The 26,600-nt window shown below is 41.1% G+C and overlaps 1 protein-coding gene across 3 annotated transcripts in view; it reads right to left on the reverse strand.

Annotated features, from left to right (window-relative positions):
• Positions 1-26,600, reverse strand: part of LOC115474819 (rho GTPase-activating protein 6-like) — a 337,817-nt gene that overhangs the window by 35,379 nt on the left and 275,838 nt on the right. For all 3 annotated transcript variants that reach the window (XM_030210489.1, XM_030210488.1, XM_030210490.1), the window contains exons 8-9: positions 22,043-22,191; positions 13,679-13,843 (exon numbers count right to left, since the gene is read on the reverse strand). In XM_030210489.1, coding sequence (XP_030066349.1) covers positions 13,679-13,843; positions 22,043-22,191 — 314 coding nt within the window. The remainder of the gene's footprint in view (positions 1-13,678; positions 13,844-22,042; positions 22,192-26,600) is intronic.

Below are 26,600 nucleotides of genomic sequence, written 5' to 3' on the forward strand. Positions count from 1 at the left end.
AGATCACAATAAGTACGTAAAGGAGACAAAGAGGGGCATTTTCGAAAGGGACGTCCAAGTTGTGATTTGGACGTCCTTGCAAAATGGAGAAATCCAGGGGCGGGGAAACCTGCATTTTCAAAACAAGATGGACGTCCATCTTTCGTTTCGAAAATACCGTCAGGGACATCCAAATCCTTAAATTTGGTGGTCCTTAGAGATGGTCATCCCTAGACATGGATGTTTCTGAATTTCGGCAATTTTCGAAACCAAAGGCGTCCATGTCAAAAACAACCAAATGAAAGCAATTTGGTCATGGGAGGAGCCAGCATTTGTTATGTACTGGTCCTCCTTGTTGGAATGTAATTGTATTTTACATGCATTGCCTGTCACCTATTATTTCTCTGTGATTACTCTGTGACCTCTGATGTGAATTACTTAGAGAGGTCACACAGCTATGCAACTTCCTGTGGGGGTAGATGCAGCAGATGCAGCACATGGAGCACATGGAGCTCATGATCTCTCCTAACCTGAGAGGATCTATGGTGGTGTGAGCATCCATTACCATCTAAGCACATGGAAGGAGCTGATAATACAAATGTATAGTAATATGTATATATAAGCCTGTCTGATTATAATCTAACTACAAACTGTGAGTAAACAGATGTTTTGTTACTTCAACTTTAAAGTGACTCAGCAGTGAATTATTCAGGGGTGAATGAGAGAGAGATGAAGAAAGAAATTAACATTTCTAAAGCTGAAGCTGTGTGTACTAAAATCTGCTAATTATTTACTACAAATAATCCAACAAAAGGGTTATGGGCCCAGGGCCAGGAATTGAAAAAGAAGAGAAATATTACCAGGCAGAAAAAAAGGCCACATTTTTCTCTTAAGTTTTAAAGGAAAGATTCAGTCTGTCTCTCTCTCCCCCCACACAGCAGACAGAAGGCTAAGAAAATGGCTGAGGGAAGAAATTCACCATTTTTCTATTCTCTCAAGGTGCCTAAATTAACTGAGTTTAATTATCGGCAGTGGGAACTAAGATTCATATGTCTCCTTCGAGCAAAAAGATTAAATATATGCTTAGACCAAGACAGAACAGCTGAAAATATGGCTGAATGGGACAATGCAAACTATTATGTGAAGTGCATGCTTTTGGAAGCTCTCTCAGAGAAACAAGCCATATTAGTGGAGGGAAAAGATACACCAAAGGACATTTTATATAAACTGAGAACTATGTATGCAACTACATATGCAAAGCAGCAACCAATTTGGTTAGCAGAGTTGAATGAAACCAAATTAAGGGATAAAAGTAAATGTAATGATCACATTATGCATCTTATGTCTTCATTTCAAAAGTTAGAACTTTCTGGAATTCCCATGTGTGATGCATTGAAAAGAGCATTTCTTTTTACCTCACTATCAAAGAAGTTTGATGTTTTTAGGTCTGTAAATGAGGCCATTGAAGGGCAATCTTTTGAACAGGCAACATCAAAACTAAGGCAGGAATGCATAATAAATGATTCTGAGGAGATCTGTTCTCAAAGCAAGTCAGAGAGAAATGAAACAAATTTCTTGGCAAAGAACAGAGAAAGGCGGAGCTATGGGAAAACTCCACCCAAGGGCAAGCTGATTTGCTACTCATGTGGAAAGGAGGGACATGTATCTAAATGGTGTAAGGAAACACAAAACACTCCCTCTAGCTCACCTAAGCCAATGGAACTAAAGAATTTTCAAACCAGGAAATGTATGAAGGACAAAGATAAACACAAGGGCTATCTAATGGCAGAAAAATCTTTGACTATGGTAAATAATAATTCAAATGAAAGTACTTGGATTTTGGATTCAGGGAGCACATGCCATTTAACCAATTGTAAGGATTTCTTTCAGGAAATGTGTCCAGAGGAAGGTATTCTTAAAACTGCAAACGCAGGGACTGCTAAGATCCAAGCAAAAGGTATTGGATTCTTAAAATGCAAAGTGTCTAATGAAGTTAAAGAAATTCCTGTAAGTGATGTCTTGTATATTCCCCAAGCAGTTTGCAATATGCTTAGTGTATCTACATTAGATAAGAAGGGATTTGTGATTCATTTTGAAAACAGTAAGTGCACAATCTCTAAAAATGATGAAGTGTATGCTGAAGCTTTTATGCATAATGATGTTTATAAGCTGAGCATTTCAGGTGAAGCCTCACATATGGCGCAAGTAAGGAAGAATGATGGTAAATGTAGTCTGGAAATCTGGCACCGCCGCCTGGGACATCGTGATTCTAAGGTGATCCAGGATCTTCACAGTGGGCAACTAGCCACCGGCATTCAGATAAGTGCAGATGCTAGTAAAATTGAGAAATGCATAGACTGTGTTACTCAAAAAGGTGTGAGACCCTCATTTCCTGCATACACAGGAAATAGGAGTAATAAAGTACTGGACTTAATACACAGTGACTTATGTGGACCGTTTAATATCCCATCATTGGGAAATAACAGATTTGTGCTAATATTCTTGGATGATTTCTCTAGATATTGTGTGGCCTATTTGCTGAAAGAAAAAAGTCAAGTCACAGACATGCTGAAGAAATACGTAGCCATGGTGAGCAATAAATTTGAAAGAAAACCAAAGGTTCTTCAGACCGACAATGGTGGTGAGTTCACTTCACAAAGCATGCGCACATTTCTAGAACAAGAAGGCATTCAGCATATCACAACAGTAGCTTATACACCAGAGCAAAATTCTGTTGCAGAGAGAAAATTTAGGTCACTTGTGGAAATGACCAGATGTATGCTGTCAGATAGCAATCTCCCTAAAAGACTATGGGGGGAAGCCATTCTCACAGCAGTGTACCTACAAAACAGAATGCCAACTAAAGGCGCTGAGCGCACACCACATGAGACATGGCATGGTAGGAAGCCAAACCTGTCACACATAAGAACATTTGGAAGTACAGCATATGCTCATGTACCAAAACAAAGAAGGCATAAGCTGGATTCCACAACAGAAAGGGGCATTTTAGTTGGCTATGCTCCAGGACACAAAGGATATAGAATTTTGAATCTGAAAACTGGCATTGTTGGCATAAGACATGTTACATATTTTGATGAAAACAAAAGGGTTGATAAAGGCTGGATTATCCCAGATGAGCCTTATCATCCAGAATATGAAACTAGAACCATAATAGACATGCCAGTGTATATAAATGCCATACCAAGGCAGATGTCTGAAAGCAACTCACCTGTATCTAACGAGGAACAGGCAGAGGAAGCAGACACAGAAAGGATCATTGAAGAAGACAGTACAGTTGGAGAAGGGGAATCAATTGGAGAAGGACTCTCAGATTTAGAGGATGCGGAAAGGTCAGACCAACCTGTTGTCAGACGCTCATCCAGGGAAAACAAAGGTGTTCCACCCCCAAGACTGTCTTACCTAACAAAGTCAGCAGAAGCTCAAGAGCCCTTAACATGGGATGAGATTGAGAAAATGCCAGCAGAAGAAGCTGCTGAATGGCATAAAGCTGCACAAGAAGAAATAGATGCATTGGATAAAAATAATACTTGGATTCTTACAAAATTACCTCCTGGCAAGAAAGCTATAGGATGCAAATGGGTATTCAAGTTAAAAAGGAATGCACAAGGAAAAGTGGAAAGGTATAAAGCCAGATTAGTGGCAAAGGGATATCTTCAAAAATATGGAGAAGATTTTGATGAAGTGTTTGCACCTGTAGTGAAACACACGACAATAAGAACACTTCTGAGCATTGCAGTCTCAAAAGGCATGCAAGTCAAACACATTGATGTGAAAACAGCGTTTCTTCACGGAGATATAACTGAAGACTTGTACATGGAACAGCCAACAGGTTTCATAAATACAAAACAAAGACAGCTAGTGTGTAAATTAAACAAAGGTCTTTGTGGATTAAAGCAAAGTGCAGAATGTTGGAATGAAAAATTGCATGAAATATTGACAAATTTAGGATTTAAGCAAGGTGAAGCAGATAAATGCTTGTACACTAGGTGCACAAATGGACAATATGCATACATTTTAGCTTTTGTTGATGATCTGCTCATTGCAAGCAAAAGTGAGCAAGAGTACAAGGACATTGTAAAGTGTTTAAACCTCAATGTTGAGATAAAAGAACTGGGTAATGTGTCATACTATCTTGGTATAGAAATTGAGAAACAAAATGATGGTTCTTATCTTCTAAGCCAGAAGCAGAAAATAAATGAGCTTATTGAAAGTTTAGGTATGCAAGATGCCCAAGTTGTAAGCACTCCCATGATCACTGATTTTCTGAAGGATGAAACAGTAAGAGAACCTTTACCAGATAACATCCAATATAGATCAGCCATAGGTAAGCTTTTATATCTAACTACCACATACAGGGCTGATATAGCAAATGCAGTAGGAATTTTGAGCAGAAGGGTCAGCTCACCTACCAAATCAGATTGGACTGCAGTTAAAAGGATGGTAAGGTATTTAAAGGGTACCATTGATTGTAAATTAAAGATTTCAGCCAATAGTAATCCAAAACTAATATGTTACTGTGATTCAGATTGGGCAGGGGATCATTCTGATTATAAATCCACAAGTGGATATGTGTTTATGTATGGAAATGTACAAATTTCATGGGCCAGTCATAAACAAAGTATTGTGAGTTTGTCTTCTACAGAAGCTGAATACGTGGCCGTATCGGAAGCGTGCAGAGAACTGATGTGGATTGAAAAACTTTTGCTGGATTTCGGAATAGCTGAACAGAGACCAATCCAGTTAATGGAAGATAATCAGAGCTGCATCCGACTGTCACAGAATGACAAGGTTCAGTCACGCACCAAGCACATCGCAACGAAATACCACAACGTGCGAGAGTTGGCAAAAGAAGGGGTCATCAGTCTACACTATTGTCACACCAGTGAGATGACAGCTGACATCATGACCAAACCGTTACCCAGAGAACATTTTGTGAATCTGCGTATAAAGCTTGGACTTTGTATGAATAAATAATTGCATGACAGTTATGCATGAGAAGGGGTTTGTTGGAATGTAATTGTATTTTACATGCATTGCCTGTCACCTATTATTTCTCTGTGATTACTCTGTGACCTCTGATGTGAATTACTTAGAGAGGTCACACAGCTATGCAACTTCCTGTGGGGGTAGATGCAGCAGATGCAGCACATGGAGCACATGGAGCTCATGATCTCTCCTAACCTGAGAGGATCTATGGTGGTGTGAGCATCCATTACCATCTAAGCACATGGAAGGAGCTGATAATACAAATGTATAGTAATATGTATATATAAGCCTGTCTGATTATAATCTAACTACAAACTGTGAGTAAACAGATGTTTTGTTACTTCAACTTTAAAGTGACTCAGCAGTGAATTATTCAGGGGTGAATGAGAGAGAGATGAAGAAAGAAATTAACATTTCTAAAGCTGAAGCTGTGTGTACTAAAATCTGCTAATTATTTACTACAAATAATCCAACACTCCTGACATGCCAGGACAGCAACCGGGCACGCTAGGGGGCACTGCAGTCGACTTCATAAATTGCTCCCAGGTACATAGCTCCCTTACCTTGTGTGCTGAGCACCCCAAAATCACTACCCACAACTGTACACCACTGCCATAGCCTTTACAGGTGAAGGGGGCACCTAGATGTGGGTACAGTGGGTTTGTGGTGGGTTTTGGAGAGCTCGCTGTTCCCTCCACAAATGTAACAGGCAGGGAGGGGTATGGGCCTGGGTCCGCCTGTCTGACGTGCACTGCAGTACACATTAAAACTGCTCCTGGGACCTGCATGCGCTGTCACGGACCTCAGTATGACATCTGAGGCTGGATAGAGGCTAGCACAACATATTTTTAAAGATGTTTTTTGAGGGTGGGAGGGTGTTAGTGACCACTGGGGGAGTAAGGGGAAGTCATCCCCAATTCTCTCCGTGGTCATCTGGTCATTTCGGGCACCTTTTGTGCCTTAGTCATAAGAAAAACAGGTCCAGTTGAAAATGTCCAAGTGTTCATCAGGGACGTCCTTGTTTTTTTCGATTATGGGTCAAGGACGTCCAAGTGTTAGGCACGCCCAAGTCCCGCCTTCGCTTCACATCCGACACGCCCCCTTGAACTTTGGCTGTCCTTGCGACGGAGTGCAGTTGGAGACGTCCTAAATCGGGTTTTGATTATACCGATTTGGACGTCCCTGGGAGAAGGACATCCATCTTCCGATTTATGTCGAAAGATGGATGTCCTTCTCTTTCGAAAATGAGCCCCAAATTCTTTACTGTAACTATTATTTTCATCATTCACCATCTGAAATTCTGACCAAGTTTCTAATGATCCATCAACATGAGCCTAAGATTCCAAGTTTACTACACTAATCTGAGTTTTTTATGGAGCCATTCAAAGACAAAGACTGAGCAACACCTCCATTGATCAAAAAATTGTCTGAAACAATTTCTTAGGTCTATTCATGGCCATCCTAATTTTATCCTGGAAATAGGAATTTCTAGTGGTTTCACATAAAGCTTTATATTCAACTAACTTCAAAAGATATGAATCATCTTGTGCTTTCCTCCATGTACATTCAGCCATTCTTACTCCTCTGCGTACTTCCTTCAGAACTGCAGTATGCCATCTGTCCTTTTCTAAAGATTTTTTTATACACTACAGTTTTCTGAGGTGCCACTAAATCTAAACCTTCCAACAAAGATTTTGTCTAAGTATTAACCATGGTATCATGATCTATATTATCAGTCAAAATCTAGTTTCTAACCCCACAAGTCTTTCAGTGTTGTCAAATCAAACTTGGGTCTAACCTTCAAAACTGTAAGAGGTTCACAACCAATTTAAAATCTCTCTGAAACTGAAAATCAATTGTAATCAAATAATGATCTGACCAACCCAAATCTCTAATGGTTGGCGTTGAAATCAATGGGTGAAATAGCATCTGATGAACAAATACCAAGTTTAGCATATGACCTGCCTGATGTGTCATTTCACATACTATCTGTTGAAATAAACAGTCTTGCAAACACTTTAACCCAGAGGTTCCCAAACTTTTTCGATTTATAGCACTCCCCCCCCAGCCACATGGGTCTCTGCACCCCCCCCCCATATGGGTCTCTCTTTCCCTGCAGCCCCCCTCTTCTCACACAGCACACTTCTGCCTCTCTGCAGCCCCCCTTCTCTAACACCAGCACACCTCTGCCTTCCCTAAATCCAGCATTGCTCGCTACCTTCCTTCCTGTAGGTCCAGGATCGCTACTGCTTCCTTCTCTTTCCCCCTCCGCCGCTGCAGTGCTTGCAGCTTACATTTTCGGGCCACCTGCGATTCACACAGGTACTCTGGGTCCTTACCAGTCTGCTGTGTCCGGGCCTCTCTGATGCAACTTCCTATTCTAAGGGCTGGACGCAGCAGAGGGAAGTCCCTGCAGTGCCTGTGTGAATCGTGGACAGCCCAAAAATGTAAGCTGCAAGCACTGCAGCGGTGGCAGGGGAAGAAGCAGGAAGCGGCAGATGCCAGACCTGCAGGAGGGGAAAGTAGGGAGCGCTGCGCACAGTTTAGGAACTGCTGCTTTAACCCAAACTCGGTGTGGTTGTTGAGAACAATAAAAATTTAATCAAAGGGCAAATTAAAATCCCCTAAAAATACAAATCTTGTTAATATCAATGATAACATCAAGACTAGATTACTGTAATGCACTATACAATGGTCTGACTACAAAGGGCCTGCACCAGCTTCAATTGATTCAGAATGCTGCAGCAAGACTCGTAGAAGCTTGCAAGTGACCTAACCACATCACACCATTTTTACAAAAACTTCACTGGCTACCAGTACAATACAGGGCTAAATTTAAAACTCCATGTCTGATCTTCAAGGCCCTTAAAGGAAATGGCCCTGAGTACTTGAAAAACAGGATGACCCTCTATACACCGCCAAGGACACTAAGGTCGTCCTAAGGACTATCACTGACCACACCCTCTCCAAAAGACATTACACGATGTGATACCCGCAAGTGAGCCTTCTCTGGAGTAGCTCCCACACTCTGGAATGCACTGCCTGAAAGGCTCCACTTAACACAAGACTATTTCTACTTCAGGAAGCAGGTGAAAGCTTGGCTCTTCAACCAGGCCTTTAATGGCAGAAGTAACTAAATTGTTGGTCTACTCACACAACCAAGGAATGACATGGGCTGCACATACTGCAGCAGGACATGTTTATCCACTCCTACCCTAGCTGATATAATATTTAACCATCTCTCTGACCTCATGTGCACCTTTCTTTAAATTAGTCACCGTATTTTCTAACTCCTCTTATTCTCTTACCTATATATATGTTTCATCTTTGCATATACCCTTTACTGTCAATTAAAATGTTCTATTGCATATTGTGTTGACATTGTAAGTAGTATACTATGCCATACTTTGTATTGTTATTTGAATATTCTTACTGCTGTAATTGCCTATTGCTCATGCTTGATTTGTTCTTACTGTACACTGCCTTGAGTGAATTCTTCAAAAAGGTGGTAAATAAATCCTAATAAATAAATAAATATCCAGGGACAATGATGACAAAAATGCCACAAAAGCTGTTCTTATTAGAGTCAATTTTCAGTGAAGGCAGTGGCTGCATCAATTTAAACACCAGCACTTAAATTAATATGTATATTCAGCACCCCTTTACATATAGGGCTTCTTTTACAAAAGTGCGCTAGCGATTCCCATGTGGCAAGTAAGAGGAAGCCTACATGAACTGAATAGGCTTCCTCTCATTTACCCCATAGGAATTACTAGTGCAGCTTTCTAAAAGAAGTCCGTAGAGGGGTATTTTAGAAAGTCAGGGTGTGTGGAATTCCTATACTATTTATAAATGGCTCTGCCAAATATTAAAAAACATACCCTCCACACACACACACAGATGTGGGAGCAGCTTTCTAACATTGCTGTTCCCCAATCCCAGGATCAACGCCTACCCCCCCCCCCCCCACACACACACCTGAACATATCCCCACCCCGATGCCAGCTTCCCCAACCCCCTGACATGACATCTGAGACCATATATGAAAGCCTGACCCCTAGTAATAACACTGCAATATTACAACTAGAAATCTTGGCAGCCATTTTGGAGACCCAGCAGCCATGTGGCAGGAGCAAGTGAGCATCATTCTCAACTCAAATGGACAACAGGAACCCCCAGTATGTCCAGAGAATGGGTTGGGGAAGTGGGGAGGGGGCTTGCAGCCCATTTTGGCATGCCTTGGGTCCTGAGGAGGTGAGTCTGTGGGAGGCTGCCACATGTTTGGCTCATGCCCACACATGAGGGCCTCAAGGAGGGGGCTCTTTGCTGGCAGAGGCATTGTGTGATGTCAGGGATCTAAGCTTTCAGGTCGGGGGGGGGGGGGGGGTTGAGTGATGTTGGGGTCTAGGCTTTCATGTTAAGGGGGTCAGGTGATGTGGGAGGTTTGGACTTTCATGTTAGGGAGGGTCAAGTGATGTGAAAATCTGGTGTTTCATGTGGGAGGGGGCTTTGGGAATCTGGCATCGGGTTACATAAGTACATAAGTAGTGCCATACTGGGAAAGACCAAAGGTCCATCTAGCCCAGCATCCTGTCACCGACAGTGGCCAATCCAGGTCAAGGGCACCTGGCACGCTCCCCAAACGTAAAAACATTCCAGACAAGTTATACCTAAAAATGCGGAATTTTTCCAAGTCCATTTAATAGCGGTCTATGGACTTGTCCTTTAGGAATCTATCTAACCCCTTTTTAAACTCCGTCAAGCTAACCGCCCGTACCACGTTCTCCGGCAACGAATTCCAGAGTCAAATTACACGTTGGGTGAAGAAAAATTTTCTCCGATTCGTTTTAAATTTACCACACTGTAGCTTCAACTCATGCCCTCTAGTCCTAGTATTTTTGGATAGCGTGAACAGTCGCTTCACATCCACCCGATCCATTCCACTCATTATTTGAACAGGATGGGGACATGGCATCACAGAGACTAGGCACATCAGGATTTACAGTTGCTCCTTAGAGCAAGCATTAGACATGCCTCAGAGCAGATGTAAAATCCTGCATCCAGGTTTCCCAACGCAAATGTGGATCCCTTATGTGAAATAGGAATTACATTACCTTATTGTAGTGCTGCCCAGACTACTCCTCTTCCTGCACAGTTTCTAAACGCTACCAACATATTAAATGAAAAACCCTTCTCAAGTCTTTCAGGATCATGGCATTCATTTAAGTTTCTTTCATTCACATCATTTCAAAAGACAGTGTCTAGTCTCTCTGTTACATACTGTTCTCTTGATCCTATTCCTTCAGATTGGCTTAAAATTTTATCTTTGGGTTTACAAACTTATCTATATGAAATGATAGTAAAGAGTCTTATGGAAGGTGTAATATCAATATCTCTTAAAAAAGCCTTGGTAAAGCCCATTTTAAAAAAGCCGTCATTTGATCCTCTTTCTCCAAGTAATTATTGACCTGTTTCAAATCTTCCTTTCTTGTCAAAAATAATGGAAACTATTGTATTTTCGCAGCTTCAATCATACTCTGAATCTATAAATGCATTACATCCAAGGCAGTCAGGTTTTAGAAAAGGATATAGTACAGAGACAGTAGTGACCGCTCTCTTGAGTGAATTACATTCTAGACTTGAACAGGGCAGGATTGCATTACTTATCTCATTTGACTTATCTGCGGCATTTGATTTGATTGATCACACTTTATTAGAACATTTGCATTCATTGGGAATTTCTGGTATTGTTTATAAATGTTTCTCCTCTTTTTTGAAAAGTCATTCATAGAAAGTGGTACAGAATTCATCTATTTCCAAAGCTCATAATATTTCTTGTGGTGTTCCACAAGGTTCAGTTTTGTCACCGTTATTGGGTAATTTATTTTTCAGTCCACTGGCATTGCTTCTTCAATCATTGGGTATCAGTTCATATTCTTATGCTGATGATTTCTTTTTGATTCACTATCCTGCTTATAATCGAAATAGAAAAACGCCTATATTGTGACCCACATCGGGAGATAGACGTTTATCTCACAAAAGCGAATAAAGCTGTATAATTGAAAGCCGAATTTGGACGTTTTCAACTGCACTCCGTCGCGGATGCGGACAAAGTTGATGGGGGCGTGTCGAAGGCGTGTTGAAGGCGGAACTGGGGCGTGGTTATCTGCCGATCAGAGATGGGCGCCTTTCGCTGATAATGGAAAAAAAATATGCGTTTTTAGCGAGAATGTAGGGCACTTTTCCTGGACCCTGTTTTTCCACGAATAAGGCCCCAAAAAGTGCCCTAAATGACCAGATGACCACTGGAGGGAATCAGGGATGACCTCCCCTGACTCCCCCAGTGGTCACAAACCCCCTCCCACCACAAAATATGCCGTTTCACAACTGTTTATTTTCACCCTCAAATGTCATACCCACCTCCCTGGCAGCAGTATGCAGGTCACTGGAGCAGTTATTAGGGGGTGCAGTGGACTTCAGGCAGGTGGACCCAGGCCCATCCCTCCCCTACCTGTTACAATTGTGCTGCTTAATGCTTATTAGTCGTCCAACCCCCCAAACCCACTGTACCCACATGTAGGTGCCCCCCTTCACCCCTTAGGGCTATAGTAATGGTGTAGACTTGTGGGCAGTGGGTTTTGAGGGGGATTTGGGGGGGCTCAACACATAAGGGAAGGGTGCTATGCACCTGGGAGCTCTTTTACCTTTTTTTTTGCTTTTGTAAAAGTGTCCCCTAGAGTGCCCGGTTGGTGTCCTGGCATGTGAGGGGGACCAGTGCACTACGAATCCTGGCCCCTCCCACAAACAAATGCCTTGGATTTATTCGTTTTTGAGCTGGGCGCTTTCATTTTCCATTATCGCTGAAAAACAAAAACGCCCAGCTCACATATTGTCGAATAAAACATGGACGTCTATTTTTTTCGAAAATACGGTTCGGTCCGCCCCTTCACGGACCCGTTCTCGGAGATAAACGCCCATGGAGATAGACGTTTTCGTTCGATTATGCCCCTCTATGTAGATCCATTAAACTTAGATTTAAAGCCTATACAAGAATGTCTCAGCAAGGTTGCCAGCTGGCTTTTTGAGCACAAACTGTTACTAAATCCTGAAAAGACAATAGTTAGTTGGATAACAGGTCATAAGTTCAATACCGACTTTAATTTCTACTTTGTTTGACAGGCAAATTGTCCCGGTACAATCTGTCAAATACTTAGGTGTGAATATATATTCAGCTCTATCGTTTAATGATCAGATATCAGAGGTAGTAAGAAAATCTTTTTATTATCTAAGGCAATTACGTTCCATTAGAAATACAATAGATAATAACTCATTGCGTACCTTGGCCTATGCGTACATTATGACACGCCTTGATTATTGTAACATCTGTTATGCGAGCATTACAAAATTCAACTTGAAACGCTTACAACTATTCAAAACACATCTGCTCGTATAATTTGTAGAGCTTCAATATATGACAAGGCTATGCCTTTATTATGTCAACTACATTGGATTCCAATCCATTTGAGAATTTCTTTTAAGGTTCTCATCCTTACATATAAAGCGTTATATTTATCCACACCATCATATCTTGCAAATTTAACTATTCCATACACACCATCACGAACTTTACGTGCACTTACTGATAATAGGTTGGTAATCCCAACGCCTTCAAGAGCGAGGTGGTAATCAACACGAGCTTCAGCATTTTTCTTTTTATCACCATCATTGTGGAATTCTCTCCCAAAATATATTAGAATAATTATTTATGCTCTTTCGTAAAGCTTTAAAAACCTATTTCTTTGAAAAAGCTTTTGACATCTAGTGCTGTTTATAAAGAATAATCTAGTGCCATTTATTATAGAAAACCACTCAGGAAATGAAATCTGGTTTATTTGAACAGGGAATATATACTGTTTTAAGGTATTATTTGATGTGATATGATATGTATGAGTGATATATGTAATTGGTTTGGTATGGAAGTTTTTGTTAGAGCTGTCCTATTACAAATGGATTTCTTTTCTATTAGAATATTGTTGTATGTTATTTGTATTTTAGAGCTATAATATGTCATTTATATTTTTTAAAGATGTAAACCGTTCTGATTTGCTATGTAAGAAGTAACGGTATAGTAAATAAATAAACGATAACCGATTTTTGATCTGATGCTATCCATGCAGTGGCTGAAAATCCATGGATAGGATACTTATATGTTCACCGGCTACCAATGAATATATAACTTCCTATGAATATGAATCTCATGACTCACCAGACAATATTTGTCAATTCAGATGGATTTTTGATCCGATGCTATCCATGCAGTGGCTGAAAATCCATGGACAGGATACTTATACGTTCACCGGCTACCAATGAATGTATAACTTCCTGTGAATATGGACCCCACTCGTCCCCTACCTAGGATGCTTCTGCAAATTAGGTGGATTATAAATTTAGGAAATGAAGAAATAAAGGCTAAGGAGGAATAAGAAGAGATAATAGAGAAAAGCAATGAAAATCAAGATGAAGAGAACGAAAGAGAAAGCTTGGGTCCCTGGTGGTGAGATTGTGGTATTAATAAGTAGGGGGAAGGAGGATTTCCCAGTTCTGCCACTTACGTGAAAAATGAGGTACTCAAAAGTAGAACACAAACAGAGAGAACATTTGAGAGGTGGCCCATTCTGCCTGGCTTCCTTACCATGAAAAGTGCCTGGTAGTTCTCAAGCAAGGTCTGCACTACAGTGATGATGGCTCCACTGTCTTCCATGCCTGTGCAATATAGGCTGCTCTCCTTCTCCCTCTGTAGCAGATTCGGACCAAACACCATGGCTAAGTTAGCGGCCGTCATCTTGTTTCCAGGCATCTGTGGAACAAAAGGACAGAAGCCACAAGTTACAAAATCCATCACTAATATGAAAGCTGTCATCCCACTTCACACAGCATAGTTGGTTCAGAAAGCTATGAAAAATAAGATGTCACTAATTATTTCAAAGGCAGCATCTCAGATCAATACTCATCCTATAGCACTTTACTCTAACATTCCTAATATAATGAGTGCATTTCTTGAGCCACGTGAGTGCTTCCACAAAGCAGAGAAACATAAAAACCCAAGTCTAATACAATTTATTGGACTTCCTGACCTACATAATATCCCTATATTAGCTTTTTTATTTTTTTATTTCGTACATTTGATATACTGCTAAAAGGCATACACATTTGCAACTAAGCAGTTTGCAAAACAATCACATAATAAGAACAGTTAGCTAAGCGGTTTACAAAGCGATTATATAATAACAAGAGAGCCAGTAGTAATATTAAAATTAACCAAAAACAGAGAAACAAACAGAAAAGAGATGAGTCTTAAAAGCTTGTTAAAGGGCAGGGAGAGAGGGTTGATTCCTGATGTATAATGGCAGGTCATTCCAGAACTTAGGACCAACATAGCGGAATGCAGAGTGGCGAGAGATGGAGAGACAGAGTTGGGATGGGGAGGGTAAGACCAAAAGATTATTATCAGCTGAGCGGAAACACCAGAGGGGGCATAGGGGATGAGGTAGCTATTGAGATAGGTGGGAGCTGAGGGGAGCTTGGATTTATAAACTAGAAGGTTATTGATTGTTATATGAGCGGAAACTGATAGCCAATGTTTGGAACGGAGGAGGGGAGCAACATGGTCAAATTTGGAGTAATTTGACTTCTGTAGATTGGACTAATTAAAGACATTTGAGAGGAGAATGGGGAAGGCCAGCATAAAGAGAATTGCAGTAGTCCAGGCGAGTATCATTTCTCATCACTGTGCTTCCTAATATTAACCTCTCTTGCTACCACATCCTCAGTGTGTCACATTCCTCATAAGGATGTGCATAGGCCAGTACTTCCCTATCTTTCTGTAGCTGTCCCATGATTGCAGCCAAATAAAACTGTATGACCCCCGGAGCTGCAGAATACTTATAAACCTATGGAGAATCCACCTAGGTTATGACACTAAAGACAGGCTTTGTGACCTCATTTGGGGCCCCAACCCACAGTTTGGGACGCTCTGGCATAAGCAAAACATTTTTGCTTTGTTTCTGGATTTTTAGGGCTTTTTGCCAATTTTCAAGCATGTTTTGGTTCATTTCACACATTAATTTTATTTATTTATTTATTACATTTGTATCCCACATTTTCCTACCTATTTGCAGGCTCAATGTGGCTTACATAGTACCGTAAATGCGTTCGCCAAGTCCGGTAGAGGACTTGGCAAACACATTTAAACATTTTTATGCACATTGGGACTTTTTCACATATGCAGATCCATTGCATAGTTAATTAATAGGTTAACGTGTGTTAAATTGATTTCCACACACTAACCCCCTCATTTTATAACTTTAGCACCTAAAAGTATAAACCATTTGCGTGCTAAAATGAAAGAATACTAGCTCTTATGTGGGTAAGTGCATAAATGGTATATGTGCATTCAGTGCTATTCTATAATTTTATTTATTAGGATTTATTTACAGCCTTTTTGAAGAAATTCACTCAAGGCAGTGTACAGTAGGTGCATAATTTGCTTAGGGCTAGATTCTATAAACAGCACCTAAAAATCAGCGCCCTAAAAAACCTGCTTAAGCAGTATTCTATAAACCGCGCCAATAGAATAACACATAAGCGGAGAGGTCACACATAAATTTAGGTGCCACCATTTACACCAATGAAAACATGGTGCAAATGCCCGCATCTTAATTTACACACAGAGCACCTATTTCCTTGAATTACGCATGTAACTCAAAACCACACCCCCGATCCATCTCCAAATGTCCATGACCCTCCCATTTCTGCACCCCCCTTTTAATTAGTGCCGATAATTGTTTGTGAAAAAGTCAACTATTGGCACCAATTGACTCATTATTCTATTAAAGTGTGTGTGCAAATTGGAGGCATGTCTAAATTTGCGTACAAAAGTTTTGGCGACTTTTATAGAATCAAGGAGGCCGCCGTCCCAGGGAAAAGTCTGGAAAATGCCCTGATCTGGTCCCTAGAGGGAGCCAAAAGGGGTATGTCCATGTAATGACCTGAAGGGACAGCTAGGGGGTGCTCATGGTATAGGACCTGCCCTTCCCTGAAGAGGCCACCAGGGGGAGCTCTCAGAGTAGGTGAGGGAAAGGTGGAGAGAGTTCTGGGCCTGGACCTTTCTGGAACCAGGGGGAGGGGCCTAAGAAGTAGGGAGGATTATTAGCCACCCTATAAAAAGCACCCTCCAAGGAGGAGAGGAGATGGGGAAGCCTGCTCGAGTTGATCCCCTGGAAATTAAGAGAGAAGGATCCCTCTAAAAACCAAGAAGGTACTTACCTGGCTATGGACATGGTAGTAATGGAACTGTGTATTATTCGAAATTGAATGATATGCTGGAAAGAAGTTGCTTCCCACAAGACTGGAGCAGAGTGCTAATAAAGTGGATTTGCATCTGGTGTATCCAATTTGCATATTTGTGAAAGCTGAGAAACCAGGGTTATATTCTCAAGAAAGGTGGCAGGGGGCCCATCAGGTGTACTAGAAAGGTGATCTGTTACCTGGGAAGGATTCTAAGAAGGGATGATAAATGAGGAACATTCACCCTGAGTGAAAGAGGAGCTCCAAATATTGAGACTAGGATTACAGGCTGTCATAGAGGAAACTTGTCTCTGAGCCTTTCTCAGAGGCAAAGTGCTAGTGAGCCCTGGCTGTGGGCTTGTGATGCTGGACTGGAGCCACAAGCAGGCCCTCGGCACATAGAAGTACCCCTGGGGGATTACAGCATGTAAAAGCAAAAGGCAGGCACATGTGGGTAGGTCATAACAGAGATATAAGTAGGACACCCACTTATGTGAATAACTACAGAGTACTACAAGTTATGAGTTATAGTACCATCAATGTGCATATTTACACCTGTTATTGATATGGTATAAGTGGGTATTCTTAATTGTAGATGCTACAATTCTATAACAGAATCTTCGCACCTAGATGCCGTTATAGAATTAGCACTCAGTGAACTGCATATAGGCACTTAATGTTGGAGCCCAATAATAGAATTGCCCACAATTTATTAAAGCATGCAACATCCCTAGTTCCTACAGCAAACCTCTCTAACTTCCTTATTGTGTGGCCCATATGATTAAAAGTCTTTCAACTTAGATGACTGAAAAACCAGTTGATGAAAAGCTTCTAGGATTTATAATGCTTAAGTAGAGCAACAAAAAGCGGAGAGGAAAATACTCACGCAAATCAATGAAAATGAAAAAGTGAGGACAGATATTGAGGAAATACAAAAAAACTTTATTAATAATCAGATGACGACACGACCCAGCCGTGTTTCGGCATCAAAGCCTGCATCAGGGGTCAAACAAATCTATACGAAAATAAAATTGAATTGAAATAGATTAACAAAATACAATTGGAATGAAAAATAACAAATAATAAAATTAAAACATTGATAATGGCAAGTATATAAAACGTGGTGGCATATAGAGAATTCTTGGTATTATATAGAGTAAACATAAAAAATACACATGGAAGAAAAAACAGAATATATTTATTTAAGACAAATCAATTAAACGTGGCAACTGTAAATCAAAGCATATAAAAAAGTAATACATTTTGTGTTAACCAGACCATAAATTTTAGAATTTTGGAGAGAATTGAAAAAATGAATAAATGTGAAATAAAAAACATCAGTGACTAAAATTAAATTATGTAAAAAAATGTTTTATATTAAAAAATTGAAAATTTTTTTTGTGAATAATATGACTATCCAGCTTATAATTGAAAAAGAAAAACGCCTATATTGCGACCCAAATCGGGAGATAGACGTTTATCTCACAAAAACGAATAAAGCGGTATAATCGAAAGCCGAATTTGGACGTTTTCAACTGCACTCCGTCGCGGATGCGGACAAAGTTGATGGGGGCGTGTCGAAGGCATGGTGAAGGCGGAACTGGGGCGTGGTTATCGGGCGATCAGAGAAAACATAGCTGCCACCCCCCCCCCCCTATCCAAACAGAAATCACAAGACCATAGTTTGCTAAGCATGGAGAGAAGCGCTTTCCAAAAAGTCTGTATCATAGGACAAGTCCAAACCATATGCCCCAAAGTGACAGTCCCAAAGTGACAGTCCCGGAACCACACTTGGGACAGTGTTCTCCTGTCTGGAAGCCTGTCCTGTGAGCATGATGAGGTGATTATATAAAGGCGTAGTGAAAGTTTGTATAAAGTTTCTTGGTGTAACACACTAATGACCTTCTGTGGAAGCTGAGTTACAAAATCGTGAAGAATGTGTGGTAAAAGGTCACAATGAAAGTCACGAGACTACGCTGCTGCTAATGCCACATAATCAATGTGCGGTGTGGTATCTTTCAAGTAACGATGATGGAAAACTACTGGCACTGTAAGTTGTGATCCCAATGTATAAGCTTCAGGCAACACATCTTGTACATCCTCCGTTAAATCTGTCCACTGTAAAGAGGTAATATAGGGTTTCAGTTGCAGGTAGGCAAAAGCAGAGGATGGAGGATGGTCATACTCTTTGCAAATCTGAAAAGGATTAATGTGCCCCTCATCAGTGAGTACATGAACCAAATTCTTTATACCTCATTGTGCCCAAATAGAAAACACTAAACCCCTGTGCTGGTGGGAACTTTGGGCTATCACAGATGGAGAGAAAAGGAGTTACAGTTGCAGAAAAACAATGGCACACCCATTGCCAGACCTTCCTGCAAGTGTGGAGTAAAGGGTAAGGTCTGTACAACCCTGGGGGTAAATGAATAGTGGCATGCAGCAATTGGCTAAAATGAATACGTCGAACCAACTGGGTTTCTAAACTGGTCACTGAAAAATGACTCGTATCCATGTATCAGTCATTGATATGCCTCATGCCACATGCCACCATCAAGTATCTAATATTTAACAATTCCTTCCCTCCATGCACCCTTGACTTCTGCAGGACTGCAGTAGGCAAATAAGATCACTGTCCCCTCCACAAATAATGTTGCAGAAGCTGATGAAACAAATGTTCATCACATAGGGTTAGATATAAGGGCAAAAGCTGGAAAACATGTAACCACTTGGGTGTTAGTATCATATTAAATAAATGAATCCTACCCCATAAAGACAAGGAATGGAAGCAAGGAAATATAGCAGCTCCTACAGTAACACAATCTCCCAAGAACCAAGGTCATCCATAGTGGGTTACCAGCTCCCGTAATGACACTCTCCCAAAGGAACCCAAAATAACTCCCCTACTCCCCACCTCCACCCCTTACCCTCCCCCAACCCTTCCCTCCTCCCGCCCTCCCCTCCCAATAACTATCCTACAGCTCCTACCACATAAATATGAAGTAGAGAGTGAGATCACATGCTTGACTCAATTGAGGACCCATGACCAGCCAACCCCCAATCCCATGTCAGCTGTTACAATAAAATAGAAAAGAATTCTAAATACAGTTACCCCATTGAAATGAGGTCTATACTCACAATCAGTAACAACATAAACTAAAATCCATCAGCACTGGCAATGCAATAACTATTACCAGAAAACTAAAAGAAACCCAGTGACTCAGTCCAGATTCAAGTAGCAGCCATGCTGGGACTTTGCAACTGATGTACATAATCCTGGGCCGCACTGAAGGAAGGAGTTAAACAGCTTCCATTGGCCACTGAGGAACACCTTAAGCAGGGCTTAATAGAGCAGCATAAAGTGAATTTGGCGCTCATGTAGCACCGCACAGAGATGTGAATTTCCGCCCGCACGCCAATAAAGAGGCTGAATAATCCTGAAAATTTTTAATGCGCACAACCTCAGATTTTAAAGTGTCCCTCTTCTGACAAGAGCCTCAAGATTTCCATTTTATGGATGTTATTATGGATTTTGATAATAACCATCCAGTGCCTCTGACGTCCATCTTGTATGCACCCCACTCTATGCACTCGCTCCAAGCTCAAAGTTCCTGCGCTATCAGACAGCGCAAATTCAGTTGTAAGCCAGCACTCCAATACCGTTGTTAGAGATCGCACTGATATTTTTATTTATTTATTTATTTATTGCATTTGTATCCCACATTTTCCCACCGTATGGCAGGTTCAATGTGGCTTACATATTGCTAAAAAGGCGGTTACAAAATTTAGATTTGTAGAAGTCTAGTACATAATACAGAAGTACAATAAACGCTTAGGTTGATATATTAGCATATTCTGAGAGAGGTTAATATTATTGTTTTCCATTTCTGAACTTTTCGTGATGTATGGTGGTGTAGGATTAGGCAGATCCAGGGGGGAAAGACTTCTTGAAAAAAATGTGTTTTCAGGTTTTTTTCTGAATTCTAGGTAGTTTTCTGTGAGTTTCAGGTCTTTAGGCAGTGAGTTCCAAAGTCGTGTGCCTATAAAGAAGAGGCTGGTGGCATGTGAAGATTGCTTTATTAGTATTTTGTATTTCATACCTTTGCAATTGGGGTAGTGAAGCGTTAGGTAGGTTCATCTATGGAAGCCCCACAAGTCTAAGGTTATCAAGTTTATTCACTGTATCTTTGACTTGCTTTTCTAGTGCTGCGAGGTGGCATCTTCCAGATTAGACACCAGCTGTTCAAGCTCACCAATCTGTTTATTTGTATCCACCAAAAACAAATCTCCACATTTGAGATATGTTCAAAAAGATGACAAAGACGGGGCTCCAAAGCTCGACTAACTGCTGTTGTAAGCTGCACGAGCTGTTGTTCTGCGAATGCTGTCCCTGCCAGAGCAGCATCATCTGCCATCTTAGCCTCCACACGCTTCAACATTTCTCTGTCACTTTTTGGGCCTCTACTGGACATTTCACCACCAGAACGCCGCAGATATCTGTCCATATGCTCACCAACTGAGAAGTCCGACGTAAGATCTCCAAAAATCAGGGCACTGCAGTCAGAGTGAGGGGCCAGCTGAGCGTGGGATCTCTGGAGAGGAAAGGTAGCACATCTACTCCTCTCAGGGCATCACATCACTCCATTCCTGAATGTTTTATAATCTGGTAATAACTTTAATAAGCACTAGTTAAGGGTGCCACCATATTCAGATTTGGCCTGCACTTTTCTATGTGCTGGCAATCTTCACATCCAGATTGCACACAGTATTAGCCTTAAACAATACAATACAAAAGTAATAACATCGATGAATTCAAAAAACAAGAAAGCAAAAATGATCAAACTAAAAAGCAGCAAAGTTTATATAAAAAGAGATGTAAGCTGGAGATCTGCACAGAAAAATATTTTAGTTCTTTCTGGGATCATCTTAACATTTTCCCCCCAAACACCTGGGGCCCTGTTTACTAGTTTTGGCGTGTGCTAATTTTTAACGCATGCTAAAAAGTTAGCGTGCCTACAGCATGGCTTAGTAAACAGGGCCCCTAGATTTTTTTTTTTGCTTTGTTTCAAACTTTTTAACTATATGTATGTTGATTCATAGCTTCATGTGCATTAAATTGACTTTGTAAGCACTAAATATTTTTAAGGCATGCTAACGAACTGAATGCACCCCAGCAAATTCCCATCCCTTATGCATGCTAAAGTGTTGAGATTGGAAAATAATGAGAAATAGTTCTAAAATAATTTAAACACATGTCTTTTTCCTGGCTGATGATGAATTATGAGGAGATTGGGGTGCTGGATTTTTTTTGATTGAAACCCTGTTACAATATTTGATTTTATTAGTGTGATTTTGTGTAAACCACATGAAGAAAGTTTGGTGCTGTATAGGTGGTATATAAGCATTTTAATTTTAAAAAAGGGTAAAGAGTGCCCATGGCAGAGACAACACCTGCTCACTCTTTCTGATTTTCTCCTTCCCCCCTCACACAGTTTAGCATTAATGTACATGGAGTCATTATCATAACAACTAGTTTCAGAGAAAGACTCCATCAGATGCCTTAAACCAAAACATTTTATAAGATGCTCTGAAAATTCTGAGAAACACAACTCTTCACAGAGTTCTCAGGTCCCCAGGTGTGGTTGAAAAAGGTGCTTTTGTAAACCGCACCCCTGCACACAAAAATGAAGCGTCTCAGCTGTAGACTTCTTACCTCCTGTCCATCTGCTGTACATGAGTCCTGGGCATGCAGAGCCACTGTATTCAAGAACTGCAGCAGACGCAGCAGCGTGTCACCATTGCAAGGGGGCAGCAGGTATATTAGCAGTTGCAGCACTGCCAGCTGCTCCGGGGCATCCAAAGCTAAGAAAAGAACACAGGAAACCATAAAAACACACCTTCAAATGTTACCCTGCCATGGGTCTGATTAGGTAGGAGATTATGCTTGGTCAAGAAGGGAAAAGTTATCTCACAGCGATTTCCTTCTGTAGTAAGCAGAACAGCTGACACACACATGTAAGAACAGAAATGTAACTAACAAAAAACCCCCTCAAATATCAACATATTAAAAAGCAGAGCAGGAAAGTCAGCAAGTGGACATACTGTTCTTCATGTATTAGAGTGACTTGTATGGGCCTATACACTTGTCCCCCCTTAGCTGACTTAATCCAATCATGTGTCCATCTGGGAGGTATTCTACTTTGTTACATTACATTACATCAGGGGCATATCTGCGTGGGGCCACGGGGGCCTGGGCCCCCGTAGATTTGGCTCTGGACCCCCCTGCCGACGACCCTCTCCACCCCCTCCCGCCACCAACCCGCCGTCGCCTATCTTTGCTGGTGGGGGACCCCAACCCCTGCCAGCCGAGGTCCTCTCTTCCGTTGCAGCAAAGCTTCCTGTTCTGAGTCTGACGTCCTGCACGTCAGACTCAGAATTTGAAACTGAAGGAAGCTTTGCTGCAACAGAAGAGAGGAACTCGGCTGGCAGGGGTTGGGGTCCCCCGCCAGCTTTGCAGCGGAAGGACCTCGGCTGGCGGGGGTTGGGGTGCCCCGCCAGCAAAGGTAGGCGACGGTGGCGGGTTGGCATGGGCTGGGGGGTGGAGAGGGCTGTCAGCAGGGGGGGGGGGGTCAAAGTTGGCGGCGGGGGGGCCGGCAATGACGGGGGGGGGGGGTCGGCGGCACCAGGAGGGGGCTAAAACGTGCCCCCTCACTCTGGCTCTGGCCCCCCCTCCTGCCAAAGTCCAGATACGCCTCTGCATTACATTACAATGGACATTTATGACCTGCACATACCTCATGAGTTCAATGTGGTTGACAGCCTAAGAAGTTGGGCATATTCAAGAATTTACATCATTAATAAAATCAAATGAAAAAAAACATTCAACATGAAAAGAACCTTTGAAATAAAAAAGCTTTTAACATTTTACGGAATATTTTATAATTGGTAATAGGTTTGCTGCTTGACATGAAAACAATAGTGAAAATTCAGTTTTATAAACAATCTTTTAAGGAGATGGGTAGTGTAAAGTTAAATATTGTCAAGAAAAGCTATAATAATTTCTACTAGATAAACCTACAAGATTAGAAATGTAGGGCTAGATTCTATATATCATGCCTAAAAAATCATCACCTAGGTGTATTAAATAAACCATGTCTAAATTTAGGCGTGGATTATAAAATATGCTTAAATCTAGGCATACCCCCAAATTCTATATATGGAGCCTTAAGTTGTGCGCGCTAATTTGGCTGCATGGCCAAATTGCACTTACAATTTAATTGATTAACAAGCCAATTAGCACCGATAATTGGTACTTAACAACTACTTGGTGGCTTTAATTACAATTTACACATACAACTTTCTAGGTGCATTCTATAACGCAGTGCGCATAAATTCTAATACATCCAGTTGAAAAGGGGGTGTGGCCGTGGGTGTGGAATGGGTGGATTGTAGGAGTTTCAAAAAGCTATGCGCAGTTTTACAGAATACACCCGATCTGCGCCTAAATTTCAGTCACAAGAATGGTGAGTGAGCATATTCTATAAACTACGTGTAACTTTAGGTGTAGTTTATAGAATCATGCTAACTGCGTGGTTTTTCAGCACCGATTTTTAAGGTGCCATTTATAGAAGTTGGCCCATAGTTTATAGAATATGCCCAACACCTGTTTTCTGTGACTATATTTAGTAGCGACCATTTATGCCAATGAAAACTTGGTGTAAATGCCAATGTCTAAATTACGTGTGGAATGGGCATATTCAATAACTGTGCGTGTAAATGACTCTCCCATGGTCATGCCTCCTTTTCAGATCCGTGTTTTATTTATTTATTTATTTGCTGCATTTATATGCCACATTTTCCCACCTATTTGCAGGCTCACTGTGGCTTACATTATTCCGTCATGGCGATTGCCATTTCCGGAGTGAGTGATACAAGTGGTATTACATTAGAGATCATGATTGGCATAGTAGATTAAACAGTCAAGTATAAAGAGTTCATATTCGGAATTGGGGATAGGGTGGTAATGCGTTAAAGTTCATTCGTGGTAGAGTAGTCATTTGTAGTCTAGTATAGAGAGTTGGGTTTTATCTAGTTCAGGCTTGAGTTTCGTTGACTGGTAATTAAGCTGTATCATTATGGTATGCCTTTTTGAATAGGTTGGTCTTCAGTAATCTTCAAAAGTTAGGTCGCGGATTTTTCTCATGGCAAGTGGTAAGGCATTCCATAGCTGCGTGCTTATGTAGGGGAAGAATTTACACGCATCACTTTATAACATACACTTAGACATTTGTGCATATAAACTCTAATTAATGCAATTAGTGTCACTAATTGCTTGTTAAGTTCAATTATCGGTGCTGATTGGCTTGTTAAGCTAATTAAGTTGCATGCGCAAATCCAGAATGCACCCAGATTTGCACATGTAACTCAAGTCGCACTCTATAGAATCTAGGGTATAATTTGGAACTAAACCATGAACAATAAGGTAAATCAAAGAACACAGTTTACAAAGGTGTGACTCTCTCCAACTTTGAGGTTTTAAAAATTAGTCATGCGGCCATATTCTGCAAAGTCTTTTCTGAACCTATACCTGACTCCCCACATATATATGTTACAGTCATCAAGATATTCTAGTACCACTGTCTGCACTATAAGTTGAAATGTATTTAGTTCAAAATAAGCTGTAATCCGTCAAAGCTTCCATAATATCTTAAACACTTTCACTGTTACTGCTTGACTTTGCAGCTCAAAAGTAAGAAAATTATCTAATATTACCCCTTGAATTTTTAATTGTGATTCCAGAGTATACCTTCTACCATAAACTAATATATCTTTAATAGTAAGTGATTTATATGGATTGCTCAATACCAAAAATTTAGTTTTATTTCTATTTGGTTTTAACTTAAATGTTGTAGCCCAAGATTCTAAAGTGTTTAGCTCATGTATTATAGTGGATGGAATCCTCTGATGTTCATCATCAAATGGGATGTATATGGTCACATCATCAGCATAAACAAAAGGGTGTAAACCCAGTTCATATTCATTGATTGGTGAAGGAAGAGATTTGGGTAATTTTGTGAAGTTGGTGCTAAAAATTGTGTAGATTAAGTGAATAAATGGTTAGAATCATGGCATCTATATGTTTATGTTGCACATATGCACGAAAATGCCAAAATTCTGCTTACGTACTGCTCTGTAAATATGTGTATAGCTTACATAGGGTACATTTTATAAGTTGGTGTACACATAGATGGGGTCAGACAGAGCATAGGTGGACTGGAGTGCATATAAGTTATAGAATACTATAAGTTACATGTGGGTGGGCCCATGCATTTACTCCCTGTAGCCAACTGCTCCCCCCCTCCACCTTGTACCTAAAAAAATATTACCTGCCACCTGAGGACCACCACAAGAAATCTTCTCCCCCCCATCCCCACCCCACTCCGGGCATGTGAACATTGATGGAGTCAGTGGCACACTTCCAGAAGCCAACACCAGAACTCTCTGTGCATGCTCAGTTGATGTGCATGAACCGAGCATGCAGAGAGTGCTGGCATTGGTACATGGAAGCACACCATCAACGTCACCAGTGTTCAGATGGCACAGGGGTTCTAGCAGAGGATGTCTTCACCTGGTGGAGTTTGGGGATCCCCACTAGATACACTACTACTACTACTACTACTGCTATTTAGCATTTATATAGCGCTACAAAGCTTACGCAGTGCTGCACAAACATAGAAGAAAGACAGTCCCCGCTCAAAGAGCTTACAATCTAATAGACAAAAATAATAAAGTAAGCAAATCAATTAATGTGTAGAGGAAAGAGGAGAGGAGGGTAGGTAGAAGCGAGAGGTACAAGTGGTTACAAGTCAAAAGCAATGTTGAAGAGGTGGGCTTTCAATCTAGATTTAAAGATTGTCAAGGATGGAGCAAGACGTAGGGGCTCAGGAAGTTTATTCCAGGCTTAGGGTGCAGCGAGACAGAAGGAACAAAGTCTGGAGTTGGCAGTAGTGGAGAAGGGAACAGATAAGAAGGATTTATCCATGGATCGGAGCGCACGAGAAGGGGAGTAGGGAACGACGAGTGTGGAGAGATACTGGGGACTAGCAGAGTGAATACATTTATAGGTTAGTAGAAGAAGTTTAAACAGGATGCGAAAACGGATAGGGAGCAGGTGAAGCGACCTGAGGAGAGGGGTAGTATGAGTAAAGCGACCCTGGCGGAAGACGAGACGGGCAGCAAAGTTTTGAACCGACTGGAGAGGGTGGGCCCCT

The sequence above is a fragment of the Microcaecilia unicolor genome, chromosome 7 (assembly GCF_901765095.1).
Source record: "Microcaecilia unicolor chromosome 7, aMicUni1.1, whole genome shotgun sequence".
NCBI classification, from domain to species: Eukaryota; Metazoa; Chordata; class Amphibia; order Gymnophiona; family Siphonopidae; genus Microcaecilia; species Microcaecilia unicolor.